This window comes from Balaenoptera borealis (genome assembly GCF_965194805.1).
Source record: "Balaenoptera borealis genome assembly, chromosome: 17".
Classification (NCBI taxonomy): domain Eukaryota; kingdom Metazoa; phylum Chordata; class Mammalia; order Artiodactyla; family Balaenopteridae; genus Balaenoptera; species Balaenoptera borealis.
In genome coordinates, this window is record NC_138876.1 from 41428979 (window position 1) to 41454328 (window position 25350).

A 25350-nucleotide genomic window follows, 5' to 3' on the forward strand; every position below is an offset into this window, starting at 1 on the left:
TATACCATCTAGCTGCTTGACATTTCGATGACTGTATAACGTTAACCGTGACTTAAGTTTGTAGATTTGCAATTAGGAGATTATAGTCACTTCTCCTCTGCCAGCAGGTGGCAGTAGATATTGTAACAGCGTCTTGGAGTCCAAAATGTAAAACCTTTGCCTGAGATTTAAATTTTCCACATGGCTTTTTAAATTTAAGTAATAACAATAATAAACTTTATTAAAACAGCTGAATTTATTAACTCATTGTTTTGTACCGTCTTTATTTCTGTCGTTAGTACTGACTAGAATTTTAGTGTCGAATAATCAGTAAACATTGAGTTCCATGCATTTATGCTACTCATTAAAGACCATTATTTTAACAAATTTTTATAATTTCTTTTTTTATATTTATTTATTTATTTATTTTTTGGCTGTGTCGGGTCCTAGTTGAGGCACGCGGGATTTTTGTCGCAGCGTGAGGCTCTTCCTTACGGTGCGCAGGCTCCAGACCTCATGGGCTCTGTAGTTGTGGCACGTGGGCTTAGTTACCCCGTAACATATGGCATCTTAGTTCCCTGACCAGGGATCAAACCCCCATCCCCTGCATTGCAAGATCAATTCTTAACCACTGGACCACCATGGAAGTCCCTATAACTTATTTCTTTTTAATGTTTCTTCTCATTCGTTTCCTTTCCATATCCACTGCAAACAATCCAAATCCAGACTTTTAACCCCCTCACATGAATTATTTTAAGAATTTTCTTAATGACCATTTTGCTTCTAGTCTTTTATTTCAATTCATTGTAAACATCCCAGGAAGAGTAATCTTCCCGACACATTATTATATAATTTCATTCTTCTTTCAAAAAGATCAAGGCTCAACCTCAACTCCTCAGTTCACTCCCAGTTTACAAAACAAATTCCAATGTGGAATTCATGGCAATCCTCCATTGGACCTCAACTGACCTCTCCCATCTTTAGCTCCTACATTCAAACTCATCTACTCACTAATCACACTGGTCTTTCTGCCTCCGCTCAATTTGTTAAACCAACCAGAAACTCTCTCCCCTCCTCTTTGGCCATCTCAATTTTATCTATTCTTCAGAAACCATTTAGCTCAAATTCCATTTCCATAAAGACTTAGCTGACCATCCCAATTCTCATTTATTCAACAACTCATTCAACTATATATAGAGGGTATATATATATATGTGTGTGTGTGTGTATATGTATATAAATGGTACTAATTGTGTTCAGGTACTATAGGCAAGGAAATACAACCACAAAAATTGTGTAGTTCCTTCCTTCAAGGGGTTTGCAGTTTCTAAAAGGAAGTTTAATTACAATGCAGGAATAAGTGATGTAATAAAGTGTACAGTAAGAGCATTTAGGAGCCCCCTGCTTTTAGTGGGTGTGGTGGTCAGACAAATTTCCCCAAGTTCTAAAAAATGAATAGGGAGTTAGCTGGCAAAGAAGGGGCACGGGCATTTCAAACAGAGGAAAAGAGCATGATTAGAAGCATAAGAAAACATTTATAACCTGAGGACCAAAACCAAAACAAAACGAAACCACTCGAGCATTCTAAACACTTAAGTAGTTTTAAATGCTCACTCTCAAATTCTGTACTTAAGCTAGGAAATTAGTCGGCCAAATCTGTATTTTAAAAGATCCCTCAGGGGACTTCCCTGGCGGTCCAGTGCTTAAGACTTCGCCTTCCAATACAGGGGGTGCAGGTTTGTTCCCTGTTCGGGGAGCTAAGATCCCACATGCCTAGGGGGCCAAAAAACCAAAACATAAAAAAAAGAAGCAATATTGTAACAAATTCAATAAAGACTTTAAAAATAGTCCACATCAAAAAAAAGTCTTAAAAAAAATAAAAGATCCCTCAGGTGTCATTCTGGAGGATGCATTGGAGGAGAGCAAGACCAGTCAGAAGGCTGCTGCGGTACAATGGACAAAGGCAGAGGAGCTCAGCTCAGGGAGGGCAGTAAGGATGGAGAGGAGGGGCCACGTGTGAATGTCATTATGGAGGTGAGATGCTCAGGACTGACTGGATGGGACCTGAATGACTGCCAGGTCTCTGGCTTAAGCAAGTGAATGAAGAGTGGTGGAATAAGTGGATGGTGGTCTAAGGATCCCCATTTTATGGGATGGGGGGAACTGAAGATCACTGAGACTAAGTAACTCTCCCAAGATCACACAGCGAATGAGTGTCACAGCCCAGAGCACAGCTAATTCTGTTTGCTCCACCAGATCCACTTCCTGTCCTTCTCTGCCCTGCTCCATGACCTGGTTGGCTGTACACTGTATCACCTGGGCCTTTCTGCCGTCTGGCTTCTAATTGGGTTTGGCCCCAGGGAGAAACAGAGGTCAGAGTGTGGGAGGAAAGAGAGACTGAGGAATGCATTTTCCCTAGCTCTCTCCTGAAGCGAGGTAAAGCTGAAGTTTTATCAGAGGTTGAATTCCTCCAGACCAGTGTTTCTCAAACTATCAGTGGTGAATGATTGTTTTTAAAAATTACCACCCACTCGGTGGTTAAGAATCTGGCTGCCAATACAGGGAACACGGGTTCAAGCCCTGGTCTGAGAAGATCCCACATGCCACAGAGCAACTAAGCCCGTGCGCCACAACTACTGACCCTGTGCTCTAGAGCCCGCGAGCCACAACTACTGAGCCCGCGCACCACAACTACTGAAGCCTGTGCGCTTAGAGCCTGTGCTCAGCAACAAGAGAAGCCACCGGATTGAGAAGCCCACGCACCACAACAAAGAGTAGTCCTCACTCGCTGCAACTAGAGAAAGCCTGAGCACAACAACGAAGACCCAACACAGCCAAATAAATAAATAAAATAAAATAAAATAAAATAGACAGGATCCCAGAGTGTTATGCCTTTATGAGGTTGGAAAAGAGTTGGAAAATAGCTAGGGTCATTGAATCTTTCTGAACAACTGGCACTAATGGGTGTGCTTATTTCGAGATAGTTTGTGTAGATAATAGTTTACAATCTCTGCTTCTCAAATCTTTAGGTAATCTCCAGACTACGTTCTGAAGAATGATGTGGAAGTTTCACAGCAAGCCCTTGGCTTGTAGGGAATTATCATAATAAAGTCTCATGGAGAAAGGGGACAGCTGTTACTTTTAATCAGTGTGCTCAGAGACAGAGGAAAATGAAGGCCCTTTGTGTTCCCACTGGTGGATGGGTGTTGTGCAGTTGGCAGTTTGCCAGACTCCCAACTCAGTTGTTCTTGATGTACTTGCTCTCTGGAGAGGCTGAAATGCTTGGCAGTTCACTCCAACCCTCCTCCCGCTCTGTGTACTGATATGCATGTCAGTCACCTTGGAAAAGAGCTCATCTGTTACCAAACGAATGCAACATGGACTTATTGTGGGCTGCTTAGCTCTCTCCCACCACTTCTGCCTTTTTGTCACGTTGACCCTGGCAAGTGTTCAGATTTGCATAAGTTGCTTTTCACATTAGAGGCAATTCTTGTTTTTCTTCAAATGGCTCTTTTCACTGCAGGGTGGTGAAAATCAAAGAAGGAAAGACACTGCAGCTGGTAAAACAGCAATAGCTACTATGGGCTGTTTACAGAGCACTGTTACTGGGGAGTTTCTAATCTGATGAGGAAAAGAGACAGAAATGAAAGAAAAAGAATAGTACAATCCAAGCATTTGATATATAAAACATGCATAATACATAATTCTGTATCTGATTTGAAATAGTGAAAAAGAAATCAATTCATTCAATAAATATTTTTGAGTATTTAGAGTGTGCCAGGAACAGGGTATTATCACTACTTTGGAAGAAGCTCATAGGCTAGAAGGGGGACACTAACCTATGAAGAAATGGCAAAAGCTAGTTGGGCACTAGACCTTAATCTGTTGAATATACTCCAAAGTACAGATAAAAAAATATCAAATCTGAGGAGTCAGGGAGCCGTGTGGTACAGGAAGTATATATACACCACATTTTGTTTATCCATTTATTCATGGATGGATATTTGGCTTCTTTCCACCTTTTGGCCATTGTGAATAGTGCTGCTATGAGCATTCATATACAAGTATTTGAGTACTTTTTTCATTTCTTTTGGTATATGCCTAGCAGTGGTAATATGGTAATTCTATGTCATATGGTAATTCTATACTTTTTTTCAGAAACTGCCAAACTGCTTTCCACAGTGACTGTACCAGTATACACTCCTAATGTACAAGGGTTCCAATTTCTTTACATCCTCACCAACTCTGATTTAAAAACAAAAAACAAAAAACCTGTAGCCATTCTAATGGGTGTGAAGTATCTTACTGTGGTTTTGAGTTGTCTTTCCCTAATGACTTAAGACGTTGAGCATCTTTTCATGTACGTATTGGTCATTTGAACTTCTTTGGAGAAATGTCTATTCAAGTTCTCTGCCCATTTTTTCATTGGGTGGTTTGTCTTTTCGTTGTTGAGTTGTAGAGTTTGTTATATATTCTGGAGAATAGACCATTATTATACATATAATTTGCAAATATTTTCTCACATTTTATAGATTGTCTTTTCACATTGTCTTTTGATAGTGTCATTTGATGCACAAAAGTTTTTAATTTTGATTAAGTCCAATTTATTTTTTCTTCTGCTCAAGTTTTTTGTGTCCTAAGAACCCATTGTCAAATCCCAGAAAATATAGATTTACCGATATGTTTTCTTCTAAGACTTCTATGGTTTTAGTTTTTATATTCAGGTTCTTGGTCCACTTTGAGTTCATTTTTGTATACGGTATGAGTTAAGGGTCCAATTTCACTTTTTTTCATATAGACATCCAGTTATCCCAGCACCATTTGTTGCAGAGATTATTCTTTCCTCCATTGAATGGCCTTGGCACCCTTGTTGAAAATCAATTTACCATATATGTAAAGGTTTATTTGTGACTCATTTAAAAAACTTTATTAAAGTATAGCTGATTTACAATGTTGTGTTAATTTCTGCTGCACAGCAAAGCGACTCAGTTATACATACTTATATTCTTTTTCATATTCTTTTCCATTATGGTTTGTCACAGGATATTGAATATAGTTCCTCGTTCTATACAGTAGGATCTTGTTGTTTATCCACACTATATATAAAAGTTTGGGAATTCCCTCGTGGTCCAGTGGTTAGGACTCTGCAATCTCACTGCCGATGGCCTGGGTTCAATCCCTTGTTGGGGAACTAAGATCCCACAAGCTGTGTGGCGTGGCCAAAAAAAAGTGCATTAATTTAAAAAATTAAAAAATACAGGTTTGCCTCTGCTAATCTCAAACTCCCAATCCTTTCCTCCCCTACCTCCCCCTTGGCAACCACAAGTCTTTTCTCTATATCAGTGAGTCTGTTTTTGTTTTGTAGATATGTTGATTTGTGTCGTATTTTAGATTCCACATATAAGTGATATCATATGATATTTTTCTCTTTCTGACTTACCTCACTTAGTATGATAATCTCTAAGTCCATCCATGTTGCTGCAAATGGCATAATTTCATTCTTTTTTCATGGCTGAGTAATATTCCATTGTATATATGTACCACATCTTCTTTATCCATTCATTGGTCGATGGACATTCAGGTTGTTTCCATGTCTTGGCTATTGTAAATAGTGCTGCTATGAACATAGGGGTGAATGTATCTTTTTGCATTATAGTTTTGTCTGAGTATATGCCCAGGAGTGGGATTGCTGGATCATATGGCAACTCTATTTTTAGCTTTTTGAGGAACTCCATACTGTTTTCTATAGCGGCTGCACCAATTTACATTCCCACAAAGAGTGTAAGAGGGTTCCCTTATCTCCACACCCTCTCCAACGTTTGTTATTTGTAGACTTTTTAATCATGGCCATTCTGACCAGTGTGAGGTGGTACCTCATGGTAGTTTTGATTTGCATTTCTTTAATAATTAGTGATGTTGAGAATCTTTTTATTTCTGACTCACTTCTATTCTGTTGGTCTATATGTTTATCCTTATGCCATTACCACAGCTTTAATTACTGTAGTTTTGTAGTAAGTTTTGAAATAAGGAAGTGTGTATCCTCCAAATTTGTTCTTTTTTTCAAGATTGTTTTGGCTATTTGTGGCCCCTTGCCCATATGAATTTGAGGGGCAAATTTTCTATTTCAGGAAAAAAATAAAGGCTGTTAGACTTTTGATAGGGATTGCATTGAATTTGTAGATTGCTTTGGATAATGTTGTCATCTTAACAATATTAAGTCTTCCAATTCATGAACATGGAATGTCTTTCCGTTTATTTAAGACTTCTTTAATTTTTTCAGCAATATTTTGTAGTTTTCAGTGTATAAGCTATTCACCTCATTGGTTAAACTCATTCTGTCATTCTTTAGGTATTTCATTCTTTTGGATACGATTGTAACTGTACGTAGGTTTTTGAAAGCCATATTGAGGGAGTCATATTCAAAGTAGAGGAAAACATGTAAGCAAGGGCACAGAGATGTGAAATACCTCTGGATTAAGGGAGCCATCTCTAAATGGGAATCGCTGAATCATCAGAGTGGGAAGAGGTGAAAGAGTGAGCAAGGAGAAGTGAATTTGGGGCTCTACACACTGTGAGAGGTGATGGATAGCCAATCAGGGATTCTGAGCTCTCCCAGAAGTCTGGCTAATACATTTCTCTTTTTTGACCTCCTCTACATCTTTCTGCCCTCTCAATCATAGCTGATGATCGCACAGAGACAATAGAAACCATCAAAAAGGAACTCCCTTATTTCCACATACTAAATCATTACTCCCACCTGCTGTGTACCCATGGACTCCTTCTTGCCCCTGGTTACTAGGCAGCCGGTGTTCTAGCAAAGGTCACTTTCTACTTGTCTACCAGATACCATCCCTCCCTCCACTCAATACATTGCTTCTTGAAATATCCCCCCTCTTTCTTCATCATCACTGTTTCTCCATTGCTTTATTCCCAGCAGTCTACATGCTCTATTACCCTCCATCTTAAAAATACTCTTTGATTCCATTTCCCCTCCAACAATTACCTCGTTTCTTTTTTTTTTTTTAAACATCTTTATTGGAGTATAATTGTTTTACAATGGTGTGTTAGTTTCTGCTTTATAACAAAGTGAATCAGTTATACATATACATATGTCCCCATATCTCTTCCCTCTTGTGTCTCCCCCCCTCCCACCCTCCCTCTCCCACCCCTTTAGGTGGTCACAAAGCACCGAGCTGATCTCCCTGTGCTATGCAGCTGCTTCCCACTAGCTATCTATTTTACGTTTGGTAGTGTATATATGTCCATGCCGCTGTCTCACTTTGTCCCAGCTTACCCTTCCCCCTCCCCGTATCTCAAGTCCATTCTCTAGTAGGTCTGTGTCTTTATTCCCTCTTGCCCCTGGGTTCTTCATGACCATTTTTCTTTTTCTTTTTTTAGATTCCATATATATGTGTTAGCATACGGTATTTGTTTTTCTCTTTCTGACTTACTTCACTCTGTATGACAGACTCTACGTCCATCCACCTCACTACAAATAACTCAATTTCATTTCTTTTTATGGCTGAGTAATATTCCATCGTATATATGTGCCACATCTTCTTTATCCATTCATCTGTTGATGGACACTTAGGTTGCTTCCATGTCCTGGCTATTGTAAATAGAGCTGCAATGAACATTTTGGTACATGACTCTTTTTGAATTATGGTTTTCTCAGGGTATATGCTCAGTAGTGGGATTGCTGGGTCATATGGTAGTTCTATTTTTAGTTTTTTAAGGAACCTCCATACTATTCTCCATAGTGGCTGTATCAATTTACATTCCCACCAACAGTGCGAGAGAGTTCCCTTTTCTCCATACCCTCTCCAGCATTTATTGTTTGTAGATTTTTTGATGATGGCCATTCTGACCGGTGTGAGATGATATCTCATTGTAGTGTTGTTTTTTTTAAAAATTATTAGCACCTTTAATTAATTAATTAATTAATTAATTAGCTGTGTTGGGTCTTCGTTTCTGTGCGAGGGCTTCCTCTAGTTGCGGCAAGCGGGGGCCACTCTTCATCGCGGTGTGCGGGCCTCTCACTATTGTGGCCTCTCTTGTTGCGGAGCACAGGCTCCAGACGCGCAGGCTCAGTAGTTGTGGCTCATGGGCCTAGTTGCTCCGCGGCATGTGGGATCTTCCCAGACCAGGGCTCGAACCCGTGTCCCCTGCATTAGCAGGCAGATTCTCAACCACTGCGCCACCAGGGAAGCCCCCTCATTGTAGTTTTGATTTGCATTTCTCTAATGATTAATGATGTTGACCATTCTTTCAACACTCCCTAACACCATACACAAAAATAAACTCAAAATGGATTAAAGACCTAAATGTAAGGCCAGACACTATCAAACTCTTAGGGGAAAACATAGGCAGAACACTCTATGACATAAATCACAGCAAGATCCTTTTTGACCCACCTCCTAGAGAAATGGAAATAAAAACAAAAAGAAACAAATGAGACCTAATGAAACTTCAAAGCTTTTGCACGCAAAGGAAACCATAAACAAGATGAGAAGACAACCCTCAGAATGGGAGAAAATATTTGCAAATGAAGCAACTGACAAAGGATTAATCTCCAAAATTTACAAGCAGCTCAGGCAGCTCAATATCAAAAAAACAAACAACCCAGTCCAAAAATGGGCAGAAGACCTAAATAGACATTTCTCCAAAGAAGATATACAGATTGCCAACAAACACATGAAAGAATACCTCATTTCTTTGTTCTATGCAACAAAAGTTCTCGAAAGAGTTGTTTATACACGTTTTTTATACTCAATTCTTATTCATCTTAAAAAGTTTTATTTTTTATTAGGTAATACATGTACATGGAAATAAATTCTATTTCTGTACCTTAGCCATCAAGCTCCCATCACTGGAGGCAAAAATAATGATCAGTTTCTTGCACAATTATTTCAGAGATAGTCTATAAATTCAAATACACGGATGGTATGTATGTGCAACACAAAGAGTGAAGCCTAATGTAATATATGGACTTTAATTAATAATAATGTATCAATACTGGCTCATCAATTGTAATAAATGTACCATCCTGGGAAATCCCTGGCAGTCCAGTGGTTAGGAATTGGCACTTTCACTGCTGTGGCAGCCTGGGTCCAACCGCTGGTTGGAAAACTAAGAGCGGCGCAGTGAGGCCAAAAAAAAAATAAATAAATAGATAAAATAAATGTAGCCCCCTAAATAACGCAAAATAATAATAATAGGGGAATCCTTGATAGAAAAAAGGGGATATATAGATAGGAACTCTGTACTATCTGCTCAATTTCCCATAAAACTAAAGCTGCTCTAAAAAATAGTTTATTATTACTATTATTAGGCCATGCCTCTTGCGGGATCTTAGTTTCCCCACCAGGGATTGAACCCGCACCCTCGTCAGTGAAAGCCTGGAGTCCTAACCACTGGACTGCCAGGGAATTCCCCCAATATTATTATTTTTTAAAATCTACCTCACACTACTCTTAGGTCAAAAAGAAAATCAAAGATAAGAAAATCAGACTATGTAAAAAAATACCAATAATAAACGCACTACATGGTATACTAGTTTCAGTTAAAGCAGAGTTTATGGAAGAGTTGGTAGACATAAATATACAGTAATAAATAAGAATATAAGTAACTTAAGTATCACCATAGAAATTAAAGAACAGCATATAAGCCTAGAGAGCAGAAAGAAGGAATTAGCCAATTCAAAAGCAGAAACTAAAGAATCAGAAAACAGAAAAATGATAAAAGTAATAAATATAAATGCAAGAAGTGGTTCTTTGAAAAAAACAAATAGCAAAAGAGATAAACAGCTAATAGAGGAAAGTGGATGGGAGATTTACTTTAAAAATTAAAAATTAATTTATTATTAAATATTTCAGACATACCAAAAGGTACAAACAATAATGTTAGGCACACCTGTGAAACAACCACCAACCTAAAAAATAAAACATTACCAAAGCATTTGAAGCCCATGTGCACTTCTCAATTACATCTCCCTCTGGTTCACCACTATCTTGAAATTTCAGTGTTTATCATTCCAGTGCATTTCTTTTTAATTTTATAACATATATGTTCCTAAAAATTTGTTATTTTATATCTTTTGAACTATTTAAATGCTATATACTCTTCAATGTGTGAAGAATAAGTGTTTGCTTAACCATTTGTTAGATTATCCATGTTAGTAGATATAGCACTGGTTCATTCTTTCTACATGTTTTATACTAGTGCATTGCATAAATATACCAGAGTTTACTGATTATTTCATATTAATGACAATTACGTTTACAGCTTTTTAAAACTATAAAGTGTTGCCATGAATATTCTTGTATCTGTAGGTATTTCTTTGGACACATGTGCAAGAATTTTCCTAGAAGTGGGGTAGGCACATGTAATTTTACTAGATAATTCCTAATTGCTCTCCCAAGCACTTGTGCCAATGTAGACTACTAAATAATTCCAATTGCTGCAATGTTCATCAACAGGGAGCCAGGGAGGCTTACTTTTCACTCGACATTTTAACTGTTCATGGCATTTCACGTTTTACAATTTTTTGAATTTTACTTAAATAAATTTTCACAATAAGCCTGTGGATTAGGTATTATTATTGACAATGCACCGTTTCCAGATGAGGAAACAAAAAATCTCTTCGTTTTGAGACAGTTTCCTTTCTTTGTTTTAAAAAAAGTCTTACTTTCCAACCTCGCTGACTGCACCTTTTTCCTGCCAGCCCTGTAAAGGTTGCTTTTTGGCCGGTTCACTGGGCTGGGAGTCCTGAGTTGGCTGCGTTCCCCACCCCTCCTCCGCCTCTCCTAAGCCTGCTCCACACTCCGCCCCCCCCCCCCCCCCCCCCCCCGCGGCTGTCGTGGCTCTAAAACGCGGTAGAACGACGCGGTTTGAACCACTGGAGACGCCGTAGTCCCTCCCCTTCTTCCTCTTCCCCTCTCGGCGCTCTGAGGGCGCCCTCCGCCGCGCTGGAGAAGGCTGGGCCGGCGACTTCCGGAGGCGCGACGCCTCGCGATAGGTTCAGGCTTGCGGCGCCAGCGCTCTGGTCAACGGAAGTACCGCCGTCTCTCCCTCTCCTGAGCCGCTGTCGCCGAGCTTGGAGGGCTGCCCCGGAAGTCCTCCCCTTTCCCCGGCCCGCGGCAAACATGGCGGTGGACTCGGCGATGGAGCTGCTATTTTTAGACACTTTTAAACACCCGAGCGCTGAGGTAAGCCTTCGCGACTTGATTCCGACCCTTTTTCTCGAATTGGGGACTCTTACAAAAAAATCGTTAGGCGTGTCTCGACTGTTCCTCGTGCCGATTGCCGCTTTAATTCCTCACACACACCCTCCCTTCTCCTACCTTGGGTGTGGGCGCCGCGTCTGGGGGGGTGGGTGGCGGTTGCCACCCCCAACCCCCTACATTTCCCTGCAGTAGTTTCGGCCCCGCGTCGTCTTTGGTTGAGTTGGCTGCTCTACTTGCTTTGGTCCCCCACCCACCTCCCCAACCCCCTGGGTCCGCTTTGGGCCTTGAAAAGGATCATGGTTCTCAGATTTACCTCAGGTGATGTTTTGGAAGTGGTCTCGGACACCTTGTGTTTGACAGTAGTGTTAGTGACCGAGCGGGTCACGTTGGCTTCCTGGTTCCCAAATCCCTTTTCCTAGGTCTCTTTTCTAACGGGAGTTATGCCACCAAGATGTGACACTCATTCGGTTTAGGATTGCGGTGTTCTCCAGTTTGTCCTGAAACTTTAATAGAACTTATCTCTTGGAAAGATTTCACACGTTAGGACAAGAAGAACTTACACAGAACGTCCTTTGTGTGCAGCATACTTGTGAAGAGGAGAGAATTGTAGTCAAACTGTAAAGGACAATTGTGTTGTCGTTTTGAGGGACGAGAGTGGGCTGTTGTAATCGTTCTGTATGAACTTGAGCGCCCCTGAATGCATGACTGTTTCTGCCATATGTAAATTGAATAGTCAACCGGCCAAGAACGTACAGCAATGAAGTTCATAGAGAAATTCAAAGAAACCCCAGAGCTCACATTTCTCTTTCAGTGTAAACTTAATTTAGAGAACTTTTTGTTGTTGTTGTTTAAATTTGGCTGCGCCGGGTCCGGGATCTTCTTTGCCGCATGCGGGGTCCTTTTTTAGTTGCGGCGTGCGGGATCTAGTTCCCTGACCAGGGATCGAACCCGGGCCCCCCGCATTGGGAGCGCGGAGCCTCAACCACTGTACCACCAGGGAAGTCCTCTAGAGAACTTTTTTTAAAAAATTGAGGTATAGTTGATTTACAATATTAGTTTCAAGTGTACAACATGGTGATTCACAATTTTTATAGATTATACTCCATTTAAAGTTATTATAAAATATTGGCTGCATTCCCTGTGCTGTACAATATATCCTTGTAGCTTATTTGTTCTATACATACAGTAGTTTGTACCTTAAGAGAGAACTTTTCTGTCTTCAAAGGTAGGGATGGTAGTGGGTAGCAGTTGTACTTTGGTACTTGTTAAATAAAAAGTTTGACAACCTTGGTCTTCTGATTATTTTAACGAATGGTTTATAGGTCTATAAAAATCAAATATTTGGAAACTTTAGCATATCTTACTAACAGTGAATTACCTTGTGGTCTCTCATTTCATGTGGGTCAATTAGCTCTGTTTGTTCAATGACCATACTTTTCTGACTGCAGTTCCAGCTAGGCTTTAGAAAACTCACAGTGGAGGCAGTAGTTGGATAAGAACAAACCTATCATGCGTACAGAGATAGAGAACAGTTAAAAACGAAAAAAAAGCATATGATGAATTAGTTTAGTAGTTTACTAGATCAGGAAAGTTAGCATTCATTCACTTACCATATATTTAGAAATCTAGTATTCATTCATTCTTAAGCAAGCATTGAGGACCATGGAGAGGATAGGACGGGTAGTAAATACCTTCTGGCATTGATGGAGGAAGGCTTAGTAGAGATCATATTTGAACTGAGTCTTGAAGTAGGAGTAGGGGTTTTTTGGGGATATGGAATATTGGGATGTTTGTTCTCAAGGAGTTTATAACTAGTATTGGACATGAGGTCCACAAAATTATGATTCAAGTTAGATTATGATGAGTGCATAGAGACAGAGTAGAAATTTCTTGAGGTTTGTCTCCTTTATTTCCAAAATGCTTATGAGTGTCTGATATATTAGGACCCCAGTCAATATTTATTTAGCTCCCTTTGGTGGTACAAAAAAAGGCTACGTGATTTCAGAGGAGGCACAGATCACTTTTCATTTGAGAGTATCAGGGAAAACTTCATCAAGGAAGGTGGCATATGAACTTGGTCTTTGGTGGAAGAGAATATGTTCCACAGTTATATATAGGAAAGGAGGGCATTCTCCTGGAGTAGTCAGTCCTTTGGAAGGGTATGCTGAAGTAGTAGTGTGAAGTGGCACCTGATAGGCAGTTTGAAGCCAAATCACAGAGTTCCTTAAATGGTCACCAAAGGAGTATGGGCTTTATTTTGTAAGAAATAAGTAGTTTTTGAGCAGGCAAATGATATGATTAGTAAAATTAAGGTAGGTTAGTACACCAGTACATTGGTACATCAGTAATGCCTAAAATGGTTCAGAATAATTAGAGGTGGCAAATTGAGAAGAAAAGGTGAGACATAATGAAAACTTGAGTTAGCAGATGGGCAGTAATCATTGATAGCATTTATTTTTTAATTTTTAAAAAGTTTTAAAAAATGTTTTGGCTGCGTTGGGTCTTCATTGCTGTGCGCGGGCTTTCTCTGGTTGTGGCGAGCGGGGGCTACTCTTCGTTGTGGTGTGCGGGCTTCTCATTGCAGTGGCTTCTCTTGTCGCGGAGCACGGGCTCTAGGTGCGCGGGCTTCAGTAGTTGTGGCTCGCGGGCTCTAGAGCGCAGGCTCAGTAGTTGTAGCGCGCACGGGCTTAGTTGCTCCGCGGCGTGTGGGATCTTCCCGGGCCAGGGCTTGAACCCGTGCCCCCCGCATTGGCAGGCGGATTCTTAACCACTGCGCCACCAGGGAAGCCCGATAGCATTTATTGAATGCTTATTTTGTGCAAGACGCAGTGCTTTGGTAATTTAAATACATTATCTCTAATTCATGAATCAATTTTGAAAGATAGTTATCCCCATTTGATAGATAAGGAACTGAGCATGAGAAGTTAGGTGACTTTCCTAAAGTGGCATAGCTGAATTAAGACATACCAATGCACATTTCCTGGCTCTAAACCTGTGCAGTGCTGTGTCCCAGTGGGATTAAGGAGGAGGGAATAGGTACAATATAAATTTTGGTTGTAGAATTGACAGGATGGCAACTGATTGTGTGAGAGTAGTTAAAAATGATAGAATTCTAGTTATAGAGAACTGGTGGAACTAGCGAACTGGTGGGGCCATTGTTAGTCATAGAAGAGTCTGGAAGTGGGTTTGAAGTGGCTTTGATGGGAACAAAATATTTTAGTTTTTGATTTGTTTAGTCAGACACCAGATAGATTCTCACAGTAGGAAGTTGGGAATCTGTTTAACAATTATTTATGAAAAACACTTTTGAAGGTGAGGCATAGCTCTAGGAGGGGCAATACAGGTAGCAAAAAAACCCAAAATTTACTGCACTTGCTTTCAAAGGAATTTGTAACCTGGTAGGGAAGACAGGCATTTATTCAAGTTTCACAAGGGGAATATGTAAAGGGGTTTGAGTAGTGCTAAATGAATTACAAATTGTGTTGTGGTTTGTATGCCACTTTTAAAAAAATAAAAAATATGTTATTTTAGTAAATTTTAATTTTATTATAGAATAATTAGAATTTACAGAAAAGCAAAGGCTTTCATAGTTCCATCTTTCGTAGTCTCATCTATCATTAACAACTTTCTTAAATTTTTCACAAGTCCTCTAGTAATTAAAAAATATATATACACATACACACGTACACTTAAATGTATACACCAACCACACACATTAAGGTACTGATAACTATAATACTGTTTTCTGGTTTCTTTTCTCACCTAACAATGTGTTGTGCATCTTTATAAGTGAAGAAGTACACCTATACAACATTTTAAAAGTAAGCTTCATTTTCAAACATTCTCTCTCTTTTTTGACTAGGTAACACATGTATGAGGTACCAATTCAAAAGTGTGTACAGTAAAAAGTAAATCTTTTATCCCTGTCCCAAGCCATCCTGTTTTCTTCCCAAGATATTCTGTATAATATCTTTTTTATTGGTTGTGTAATAGTTCTTTAAGTGGTAATGCTATTATTTATATATTAAATTCTCATACATTTAGGCTTCTGACTTTTTACAGTGATATGATATTCTTGAGGCTAAATTGTTTTGTATGTCTTTAATTAGTCCTTTATTACTTTCCAGAGTGAAATTGCCGGCTTAAAATTCAGTCTTACGAGGGTGATTGATGTTAGAAAGTCCTACTTCATTTTAGAGTTTAGGAAGCCAATTTGGAACTCATGCAAACAGCAGTGATAATGGAAGTGGCAGGAATAGATGACATAGCCTTAGTTTACCCTTAGGAGAGGATAGGGAAGAGAAGATATTTGCAGGAATAGGAAAGTAAGGAGAGACAGCTATACTGTGACCTTTAAACACACAATGACTTCTTCCTTAGATAGATGTGGCTGAGTCATGGAACCTGACCAGTCTGTCCTTCACTTTACAGGTACCTCTCTAATCATAAACCTTCCATTCCATGGTTTCCCACTGTCAGCCTGTCTTCCTAGGTTTAGGTACTCTAGATATTTTAAGCCCCTGCTTCACTGTAATATTTTTAACTTTGAAAACACAATTCAGTCAACTCTTATTAAGCACCTGTTAAAAGTCTTTCAGGCTTCCCTGGTGGCGCAGTGGTTAAGAATCCGCCTGCCAATGCAGGGGACACAGGTTCGAGCCCTGCTCTGGGAAGATCCCACATGCCGACAGGGCAACTAAGCCCGTGTGCCACAACTACTGAGCCTGCGCTCTAGAGCCCGTGAGCCACAACTACTGAAGCCCGCGCGCCTAGAACCCGTGCTCTGCAACAAAGAGAAGCCACCACAGTGAGAAGCCCGTGCACCACAATGAAGAGGAGCCCCTGCTTGCTGCAACTAGAGAAAGCCCGCGTGCAGCAAGGAAGACCCAACGCAGCCAAAAATAAATAAATAAATAGATAGATAAATAAATAAATAATTTTTAAAAAGTTAAAAAAAAGTCTTTCATTCATTAAATGAATATGCTCAGCACTATGAATATAACAGTAAACTGAGACTTGGTTCTTGTCTTCTTGAAATACCACTCCAACAGGAGAGTTAAAAGAAGCAATTAGAATTTAGTTTGATAAGCACTCATCTAGACTTGATCTGACTTAGCTTTTAAGAGAAAGTTGACATCTGAAAGGAGTTGGGAGAGGAGCGTGGAAGGGTTCTAAGCAGAGACAGTAGCATAAGTGACGGCATAAAGATGAGGAAAACCAGGGTATGTTGGGGCTATAAATTTGGAGTGGTGAGAAGAGACCATACTTGTTTATAAGACCAAGGAATTTGGCCTAGTGTCTAGAACTAGAGGAGTGACAGCGGAAGTGGAGGGAAATGCACAGATCTGAGAGCTGTTTAGAGGTTTGATTTAATCAGTAGGACTTGATGTTTGGGTGAAGGAATTATTTAGGTGAGAGAGAATGAGAAAGAATCCAAGGATGATAATGTTTTCTCTCTTGGCCATTGTCTGGATCGTGGTGCCATCACTGATGTAGGACAGTTTAGTTTTGGACTTGTTGAGTTTTTGGTGCCAGAGGGACATTCAAATGGAGATGTCTAGTTGACAGTTGGATACAGTGGTCTGGGGCTCAGGAGAGAGGTCCTAAATGGCGATACAAATTTTTGGAGTTGACTTCTGGCAGTGAATGAAAAACTTATTTCTTGTAATTCTATTGATTGTGTTTAGCTACTCTGCCCTATTTTCCTCCCACATTTTGCCCTCTAGGCTTGGTGAACTATGCTTGTAATTTCTTGAACCTTCCAAGTTCTTGTTTGCATTCCTTTTGCACATGCTTCTCCCTTTGCCTAGAAAGCTCTTTCTCCCTCTGTTCCACTGATTCTTGTTTTCCTTAAACACTTACTTAGATCAGTTGCTACTTCTTTTGGGAAGCCTTCCCTGACACTCTTCTTTTCTCCCCACAAATATTTGCCCACAGTCTGATTTAGGTAAGTACGCTTTTGAATTTTCATAGTTTCCTGTGTGAGTCTGTATCATAGCAATTTATCTATTCATCTGCTACAGAAGATTGTACCTTAATGGCAGGGATTATGTCTTGTCTTTATATTCTCAGGACCTAGCATACCTTGGAACATTATAGACATTTAGTAAGTGTTTCAAAATAAATGTTGAATAAAAGTGGTAGCAACTAATATAAAAACTCTTCTACTTACAAACAAAATAGATTTTGAAAGGCTATTTGTAAAACCTCAAGTTCATTTTTTTAGGTCCACAGTGACTACACCCTAACTACTACTAATACCATTCATTAATTAGCAGGGGGCAGGGTGGAAGGAGGTTAGAATAAATAAAGTTTTGTTCTAAGTTTCCTTTGTAAATATTAATGAGAATTTTTAACCATATAAGCAAAGGAGCTTCTGTATAGTAGACTTTTTAAGTAGAGCAGTTCTTTACAGGACGGAAACAGAACCAAAGTTTGAGGCAGAATGCTTATTTCTTTTATATAAATCTACTGTAATATTTATTGAATACCTACAGTATATTTGTAATAATTAGGATACAATTTCAGCTGCTTTCATAAAGTCAGGATAACAGTGGGTTAGATAAAATAGGGTTTTCTCTTTCAATCTGGTTTTAAGTATTCTAGGGCTAATGTGACAGCTCTGCATTGTCAGAGACAGGTTCCTCTCCCATTCTTAGGGAATTGCCTGCATTGTCCAAGACAGCTTACCATAACATGTGTTCTAGAAAGGCAGCAGAGTATAGAAGAAGAGGTGGCAGGAGTTTCTGAAGTCTGAATCTTTCCTTTAAGGACATGACCCAGAGTTGCCTACATCATTTCCATTTCCATCCCATTGATCAGAATCTAGCAATCACATGTTCACACTGGCTTCCCAGGATATGGGAAATTCAGTTTTTAGTTTACTTTTGCCCAACTCAAACTTCTCTAGAAGAAGAGTTGTATTGGAAAACAAACAGCAATCAGCCACACTTTGCATTCATCCTGTTTCTTTTATATCTTTGAGAGTATAAAGTACACTTGAATAGTTAACATTATGTTAAGATTTCTATACCTATATATTTAATGATATTTAATCTCTGAGCTTAAAATGCAAAATTGGAAAGTCATCCTCTGTCACATTTTAGGAAAGACTCATTTGACTAGTCTTTTGGTCTGTTGATAGGCACAGTATTCTTTGCAGCTTCAAGAGGCACTTAGGACTCAGTCTTTCTAGATGCAAATAATATGAACCATTCTTATTATAAACTTTGACCACTAGGTAATGATGTTTAGCTGAACTGCTAGGAAAAGTTGATATAAAACAGTCGTCCAAAAACAGTGTAAAAAATTTCTTTTTAAATTATTGATTGCAAGAACTACATTTGTCTGATCTTGTGTCAAATGATACATAGAAATAAATGTACACTAAATTTATGCTATCCATTTATGTTATTATAATAAATTCTTAGTTTGTGGATTTTTTTTCCTTTTTTAAATTTGAGAGGGTTTACCTTAACTGTTCGGTGCCTAAATGGCTTCCCTTGATCTCTTGATATTAGTATGTAAGTTTGGTAAATTAAGCTAATTTAAGTAGAGATTCACAATCTCTCATCTATAATTCAGAAATTCAAAAATGGCAGAAAAATCTGCCCTAAATACATCTGGCCACATGCTCTGATTTGAACTGATATGATGCTAGTTATAATCTTTATTTAGTGTAACTGTTTATACATGTTGCTGCAGAAGTATTAATGTTTTGGTTACAAGGTACTGCCCCAGAAGCCACTGGGGGTGTTAAGTAATATGTAGTGTTTGTATCATTTGCTTTCTAAAAATCTGAAAAGTCAGGATTCTGTTTTGTCTTTGGCTGGCGCTGCCTGGTGTGCGGGATCTTAATGCCCTGACCAGGGATCAAGCCCGTGCCCCTTGCAGTGGAAGCGCGTAGTACTCATCACTGGACCGCCAAGGAATTCCAAAACTCAGGATTCTGAACGGTGTCTGGCTCCAGAGGTTTCCAGTAAAGGATTGTAGGTCTATATTGGCCTAAGCAAAACATCAGCAGGGAAGCAGATGCAGGAAATGTTGTTATACAAATGGAGAAATTTAACTAGGTACATTTGATCGTCAGATATTTTTAGGAGTGATTTTTAATACCATTATAAATAATGTAATAGCACTGTTTCAATGATGTGGTGTTTATTTTAAAATTATTTGTGGCATTCTGAATGAAACAAATTGAAGTGAATAAATTTTGAATAGACAAAGTGTTTTGCTTACAGTATATTCCTCTCCCCCCTTTTCTTAAAGCAAAGTTCTCATATAGACGTGGTTCGTTTTCCATGTGTGGTTTATATCAATGAAGTCCGAGTCATACCCCCAGGAGTAAGAGCCCATAGCAGCTTGCCTGACAGTAGAGCATATGGGTAAGTCAGTTTTCTTTTTTAAAAGTACTTTTGACTAAAGTTGATCTAGAAACATACTCTTAAATGCAAAAATTTAAGGTAATATTTTGTAAGTAAAAAACAAAAAACCTAAAACTTTATTCAGTTATGGTTATGCTATGTTGCATTGTAATTGACTTTAGGTTTTCTGTATAATTCATATATTATTATAAACTTGAAAAGAGTCATTATTTGACCTGAGTACTAGATTAAGTTTTTCTTTCTTCATTTCTTTTTTTTTAATTGGTGGAAATAGGTTTATATTTTCCAAACCATTCTAGGGTGGCACAGTATAGTAGAAGAAGTATTTTTAACGTGACTTCTTCCTTGAAAGTAAATAAAAATGAGTCTGAATATTTAGAAATATATCTTTTATTATGTTGCTACAGTTTTTATTATATTATTTTATAGTATCAGTTTTCATGACTTATTGGTGATCTCCTTAGCCTGATATGTGTGTCTTTTTATAAATATGTAGCTTCACATTAGCCATTAGTTGTACTCAGCACGTAGTTATTTGAGCATCATTTCTCTTTCTTAGGCTCTTTGTGAAATAAACCAAATGTAAGACATGGTTCCTGATGTAGAGTTTTGTTTTTTTTTTTTTTTTAATCTTTTTTTAATTTTTATTTTTTGGCCATGCAGTACGGCTTGTGGGATCTTAGTTTCCTGACCAGGGATTGAACCTGGGCCATGGCAGAGAAAGCACCAAGTCCTAACCACTGGACCTCCAGGGAATTCCCTGTTGTGGAGTTGTTGATAATTTTAACAACTGACATAAAACAGAGGAATTTGATCTTTGTTGTAACATGAATAATCATCTTCTTCTGATTTTAATTACATGAATTGGAGATGAAAGCTAAATTTTGGTTATAGAAACATGAATATGTATAATAAATATATCTGTGGGTTTTTAGCTTATGGCCTAGGTGTTACTCTTATGTATCAGTGCCACATTTTGTTATGTCCATGCTGTGATAGCTCAGTTTCTATTACCTGAAAGAGTTAAGCCAGCTACAGGGGTGACTGTTAATGGTACAGATTCAAAGTTAAGGGCTCATTTCTTCATAATTGTGAAAAGTAGTTGGTTATTCGTAGAGGTAGATATAAAAATCTTCAAATGTTTTCAGGTCATTCAAAGGTAAAACAAATACAAAACAAAACAGTAAGAATGATTAGTATTTATAATGACAAATCATTGTAATTGACTACATATCTTTTTTGCCATGTGTAAGGAAATAAAAACTCCTGTTTTCCTGTATTTCTTTCTGCTTTTCCTATGTGTGTAGAATGAGAAAGATGGAGTAATGATAGTGTATCCAGCAGTCTTCTCTAACTGTACTGCTTTTGGTCAAGAAAGGTCTATTAGTTACCTGTTGCTGTATAACAAACTGTAGAAAATTTAGCAACCTAATCCCCCCCTATTTCTGAGGGTCAGGAACCTGGGAGTTGCTTGATTGGCTCAAGTTCCCTCATAAGGTTATAACTAAGATATAGGCTTTGGGTTGCAGTCTCAGATTTGACTGAGGCTGGGGAATTTTAGAAGCCTGTTCACATGACTGTTGGCAGATCTTCAGTTCTTTGCCAGGAGATCCTTTCTATGGGTTGCTTATGTCACAGCATGTATTTTTGCAGGGTGAGTGATCCAAGAATGAAAGTGAGAGAGCATGCCCAAGAAGGAAGCCACAGTTGCTGTATTTTATAACTTAATATCAGAAATGGCATACTGTGACATACTTCAATATACTGCTTTTACTATATTCTGTTGATTACATATTCTACTGGTACAGTGTGGGAGGGAACTACACAGGGGTGTGAATACCAGGAAGCAGGGGTCTTTGGGGGCCATTTTGGAGGCTGGCTACCACAGCAGGCAATATGAATCTCTGCCATTAGCTGCAGTGGGTAAGAGTATTTGTTACATTTCTGCTCTTCTTATCTCTCTCCTTTTTCTTAGCTGGGCGTGAATGGCTGTTCATGTTTTAATAGTTCCAAATATGAAATTATTATCAGAAACAACTTGATACACAGTATGTTGTAGAACAGTAAAATAAGGTATTGATTCAGTAATACAAATATGTAAGATGTTGGGAAGCCTGAAATCTCAAGGTTGAAAGTAATGTTAGAGATGATATATTTGTGCAGCACACTTTATGATAGTATTTTTTCTCATTATGAAATTCAGAACTATGTCAGGTAAAATTAAAACCCCTGTTATCCCTCCATTCTGAGAGAATCTTAACATTTGAAGCCATGTGTTTTTAAATTTATATGTGTGCGTTTGTATATATATTTTGTTTTTTTGTGTTTTGTAAATGTGGTATCTTATGTGAGGTTAGGTTTTAGAGTCAACAAGTTTTAAGATGAAAGTCTAGTGGAGTCAAATTACCATTGATTCTTTAAATCGCTTTTCAGTGACCAGGACCTGAGTCTTTGGTGCTTCCAGAGGAAAGAATTTGCATTTCAGTCCTTTTTCCTTTCCTTGAGATATTGGAGGCCAGGGTCTGGTTTGAAGAGGAAGGATAGGACAGAGAGACTAGAGCTGTTGAGCACATATAGTTGAATTTGTGTAAGATAAAATGTATGATTCTGCTCTGATCCCACTGCATGCTATTCTGTGTATTCCTTTATTTCATTTAACATTATGTCAGGAGTACTTCACATCATTTAAATTTATTTGAAAATATGATTTCTAATGACTGCATAATCTAACAAATCAATGTACTCTTATTTATTTGGCTAGTTCTTAAAGTGGAGACCATAAGATGGTTTTTAGTTTTCAAATTATTTGTATAATGCACCTCCTCTTGAAAAAAAGTCTTTGTATATTAGTGTTTCCATAGAAGCACTTAGTAGAGAAAAGTATTTTTGGATCAAATGGTGTGAACATTTTCTCAGTCTCCTGAATTTTATTGCCATATTGTCTTTCAGAATGATTGTACCTGTTTGTACTTCTACCAGAAATACATAAGGGAATCTCTTTCAGAGTACTCTGGGCATTACACTTTTTACCATTTGGATTTTTTATAAATAAACAACAAAGCATGCATTGTTTAAAAATCAAGGTTTTAGTTGAGCCTAAAGAATTTCAGCAAGGGTGTAGCAAGGTTTCATTCTAATGCAAATTAAATAGGCTTTATCTTGATTATAGAAGTCTATAGAAAAATCAAAATATTTATGTAAATCAGTGCTATACAAATTTCAGTCTGGGCTTTAAGTCACAATTTAGGACTCTGATGCTCAAATTATTATTACAGTCCTGTATGAATGTGGGTTAAATTGAAATTAAATGGTAATTATTATTTACAACTTAGAGTTAGTTAACGCCTGATTCTTTTTGCTAATAGAATAATGATATAAGGAATTATAAAACTAGATATCATGATTAATTAGCATTTGCATTAAAATACATTAAAAAATTTAAATATCTGTGTGTTTTAAAATGGTCCAAGTAGCAGGCGAAAGATATTTTATGGCTAAAAATTTTTCAGTAATACTCAAAGTGAATAGTTGACTACTTGAGAATTGGATGTGAATAAAATTACAGGAAATATTGCAGTTAACTCCGTGTTTTTGTTATTTACATATTAGGAATATTTTATCTTAATTCTAGAATTGCTCTTAAATTTGTACTTACTTTGTTTTTTGTTTTAATTTAGGAACTGATTATTGTAAAGGCTGACGTTTCAACTTTGTTTCATTCACAGGGAGACATCACCGCACACATTTCAATTAGACTTATTCTTTAACAATGTAAGCAAACCAAGTGCCCCAGTTTTCGATAGGTTGGGAAGGTATGTACTTACTAGGTAATTTCACCAGAAACTCATAAGTTAGTAAGCAAAACCTTTTTATTCTTTAGATAGAAGAAAAGGCTATGTATGGTGGTAGACCCAAGAACTCAGGGTTTAATTTTCTCAATCGACAATATTAAGGAAATGTCAAGCTCCTAAGAACATGTTGAGTTTATTTATAAAATAAAATTTTAAATGTGTGAAACATTAACCATCTTTTGTTTGCTTTTTATTGATGTATGCATTATACATATCACATGATTTGATAATACCCTTCTAATTTGGAAAAGATTACTTTTTGATTCTTAAAAAAACCTATATAAACACATTGAGATTTTGTCTATGTTTTTTACATCACACTACTACGTAATTTAAAATTCCATAGTCACATTTTTGTAAAATGAGAATTTTGTTAATAGTTACTCCTATTTTGAATTACGTGATACATGCTAGATATGACTAACACTAGTTGTTTTGATGTCTACAAATGAATTAACCGTCAGATGGGTTTACTCATTTATAAAAACTCATTTATAAAATAAAAATTTTTTAAAGGCAGCTTAAAAATGGAAAATTTTCTGTCCCTGTCAGGAATTAAGTTTTCTAGATTTTGCTTATTCTTTTATTGATTCTCCACTCATTTATTATTAAATTATATTGATAATTTAACCTCTTTTTAAAATGAAGGGAACCTAGGTAATCTGAAGCAGCTAATTTTTAATATTATAGAATGTTATTCTTATGTCAGTACCTGATAAAAATAGGTGCTTTTTAAAAATTTTGGTCCCAGTATACATTTTTTTGAAGACTATAATGCTATGGGTCTCTACTCTGGCTGTACATTAGAATTACCTGGGATGCTTTTAAACAAACATTGATTCTCACACACACCTCAAAGCAATTGGACCAGAATCTCTGGGGGGTTTGTTTTATACTTTTTCTTGATATCATTTTGTGGAGAGTAAATTAAACCCAAACTTTGTAGTTCATTAAAACACAAATCTAGCATTTGATTGAAATATATGAATCTAGAAAAACTTCTTCATGAACTGTGATGTTCAGTGTTTGAGCCTATATATTTATTCCTACTCTTTTGGCAGCCTGGAATATGATGAGAATACTTCCATCATCTTTAGACCCAACTCAAAGGTAATTGTAGAAGTCAGTTTTCAACTTGTTACTACCGTTGTTCTCACCTCCATTCAGAGTTTTTGATCCAGATAAACCAGTGATGCAGAATGTCAACTTACTTGGTTCTAGTTCTGCAGAATATCATCATTTCTTGTCTGATTCCTCTTGTATTCCAGAATCTATTTTAAAATGGAGCAAAGACGTTGTAATGCTATTATCTACCCATATAGCCGTTTATTCTAATTTTATACTTGGGTCAGGAAGAAGCCAGCATCTGTGCTTTTCCTTCTTTTCATTTAGGTGGGCAAATTCAGAAGATGACAGGCAGGTAAATTATTATTAAACACCATTGTACCTTAATTAAGTTTTCTTTAAAATTCATATTTCATACTTCTTCCTTGCGTATCAAAAGTGTCTTTTTCTTGATACCAAATGCCATTCTAAAAGCATCTAAAAGATCTGAATCATGGAAGAGCCAAAATCCAAAAATAATGGTGATCTAATATGGAACTACTCAGCCTGCTGTTTGTTTTTGGTGGGGGATGGGTATTTAATCCTCTGCACCTTGTTTAGACTGAAAATTGTATTCTTTATCTATTTATCTTCCTTCCAGTGGTATTTCTGTTTAGAGTTTGTCAATCCGTGGGCATAGTCTTTGAGCCTTTCTTCTGGTCCCCGATTTCCCTTTGCTAGAGTTTACTAAGGTTAGCAAGGAGAATAATAATTTTTTTCTTCCTCTAGAACCCTCTAGGGTTCCATTACCACTTATTATTTCATCTTTACCCAACACTGTAGAGTGGGAGGAGAACTCAGAAGTCA

At 37.7% G+C, this 25350-nt stretch overlaps 1 protein-coding gene across 4 annotated transcripts in view; it reads left to right on the plus strand.

The window, feature by feature from the left end:
• Nucleotides 1–10900: 10900 nt before the first annotated feature.
• Nucleotides 10901–25350, plus strand: part of VIRMA (vir like m6A methyltransferase associated) — a 59744-nt gene continuing 45294 nt past the window's right edge. Inside the window, exons 1-4 of one of the 4 annotated variants that reach the window (XM_082363266.1) lie at nucleotides 10901–11186; nucleotides 19473–19588; nucleotides 23314–23400; nucleotides 24501–24549. In XM_082363266.1, the coding sequence (XP_082219392.1) occupies nucleotides 11124–11186; nucleotides 19473–19588; nucleotides 23314–23400; nucleotides 24501–24549 (315 nt within the window). In that variant the 5' untranslated portion in view covers nucleotides 10901–11123. Of the gene's footprint in view, nucleotides 11187–19472; nucleotides 19589–23313; nucleotides 23401–24500; nucleotides 24550–25350 lie in introns of those variants that run through there. The other 3 variants (XM_082363265.1, XM_082363267.1, XM_082363268.1) reach the window with 3 other exon arrangements.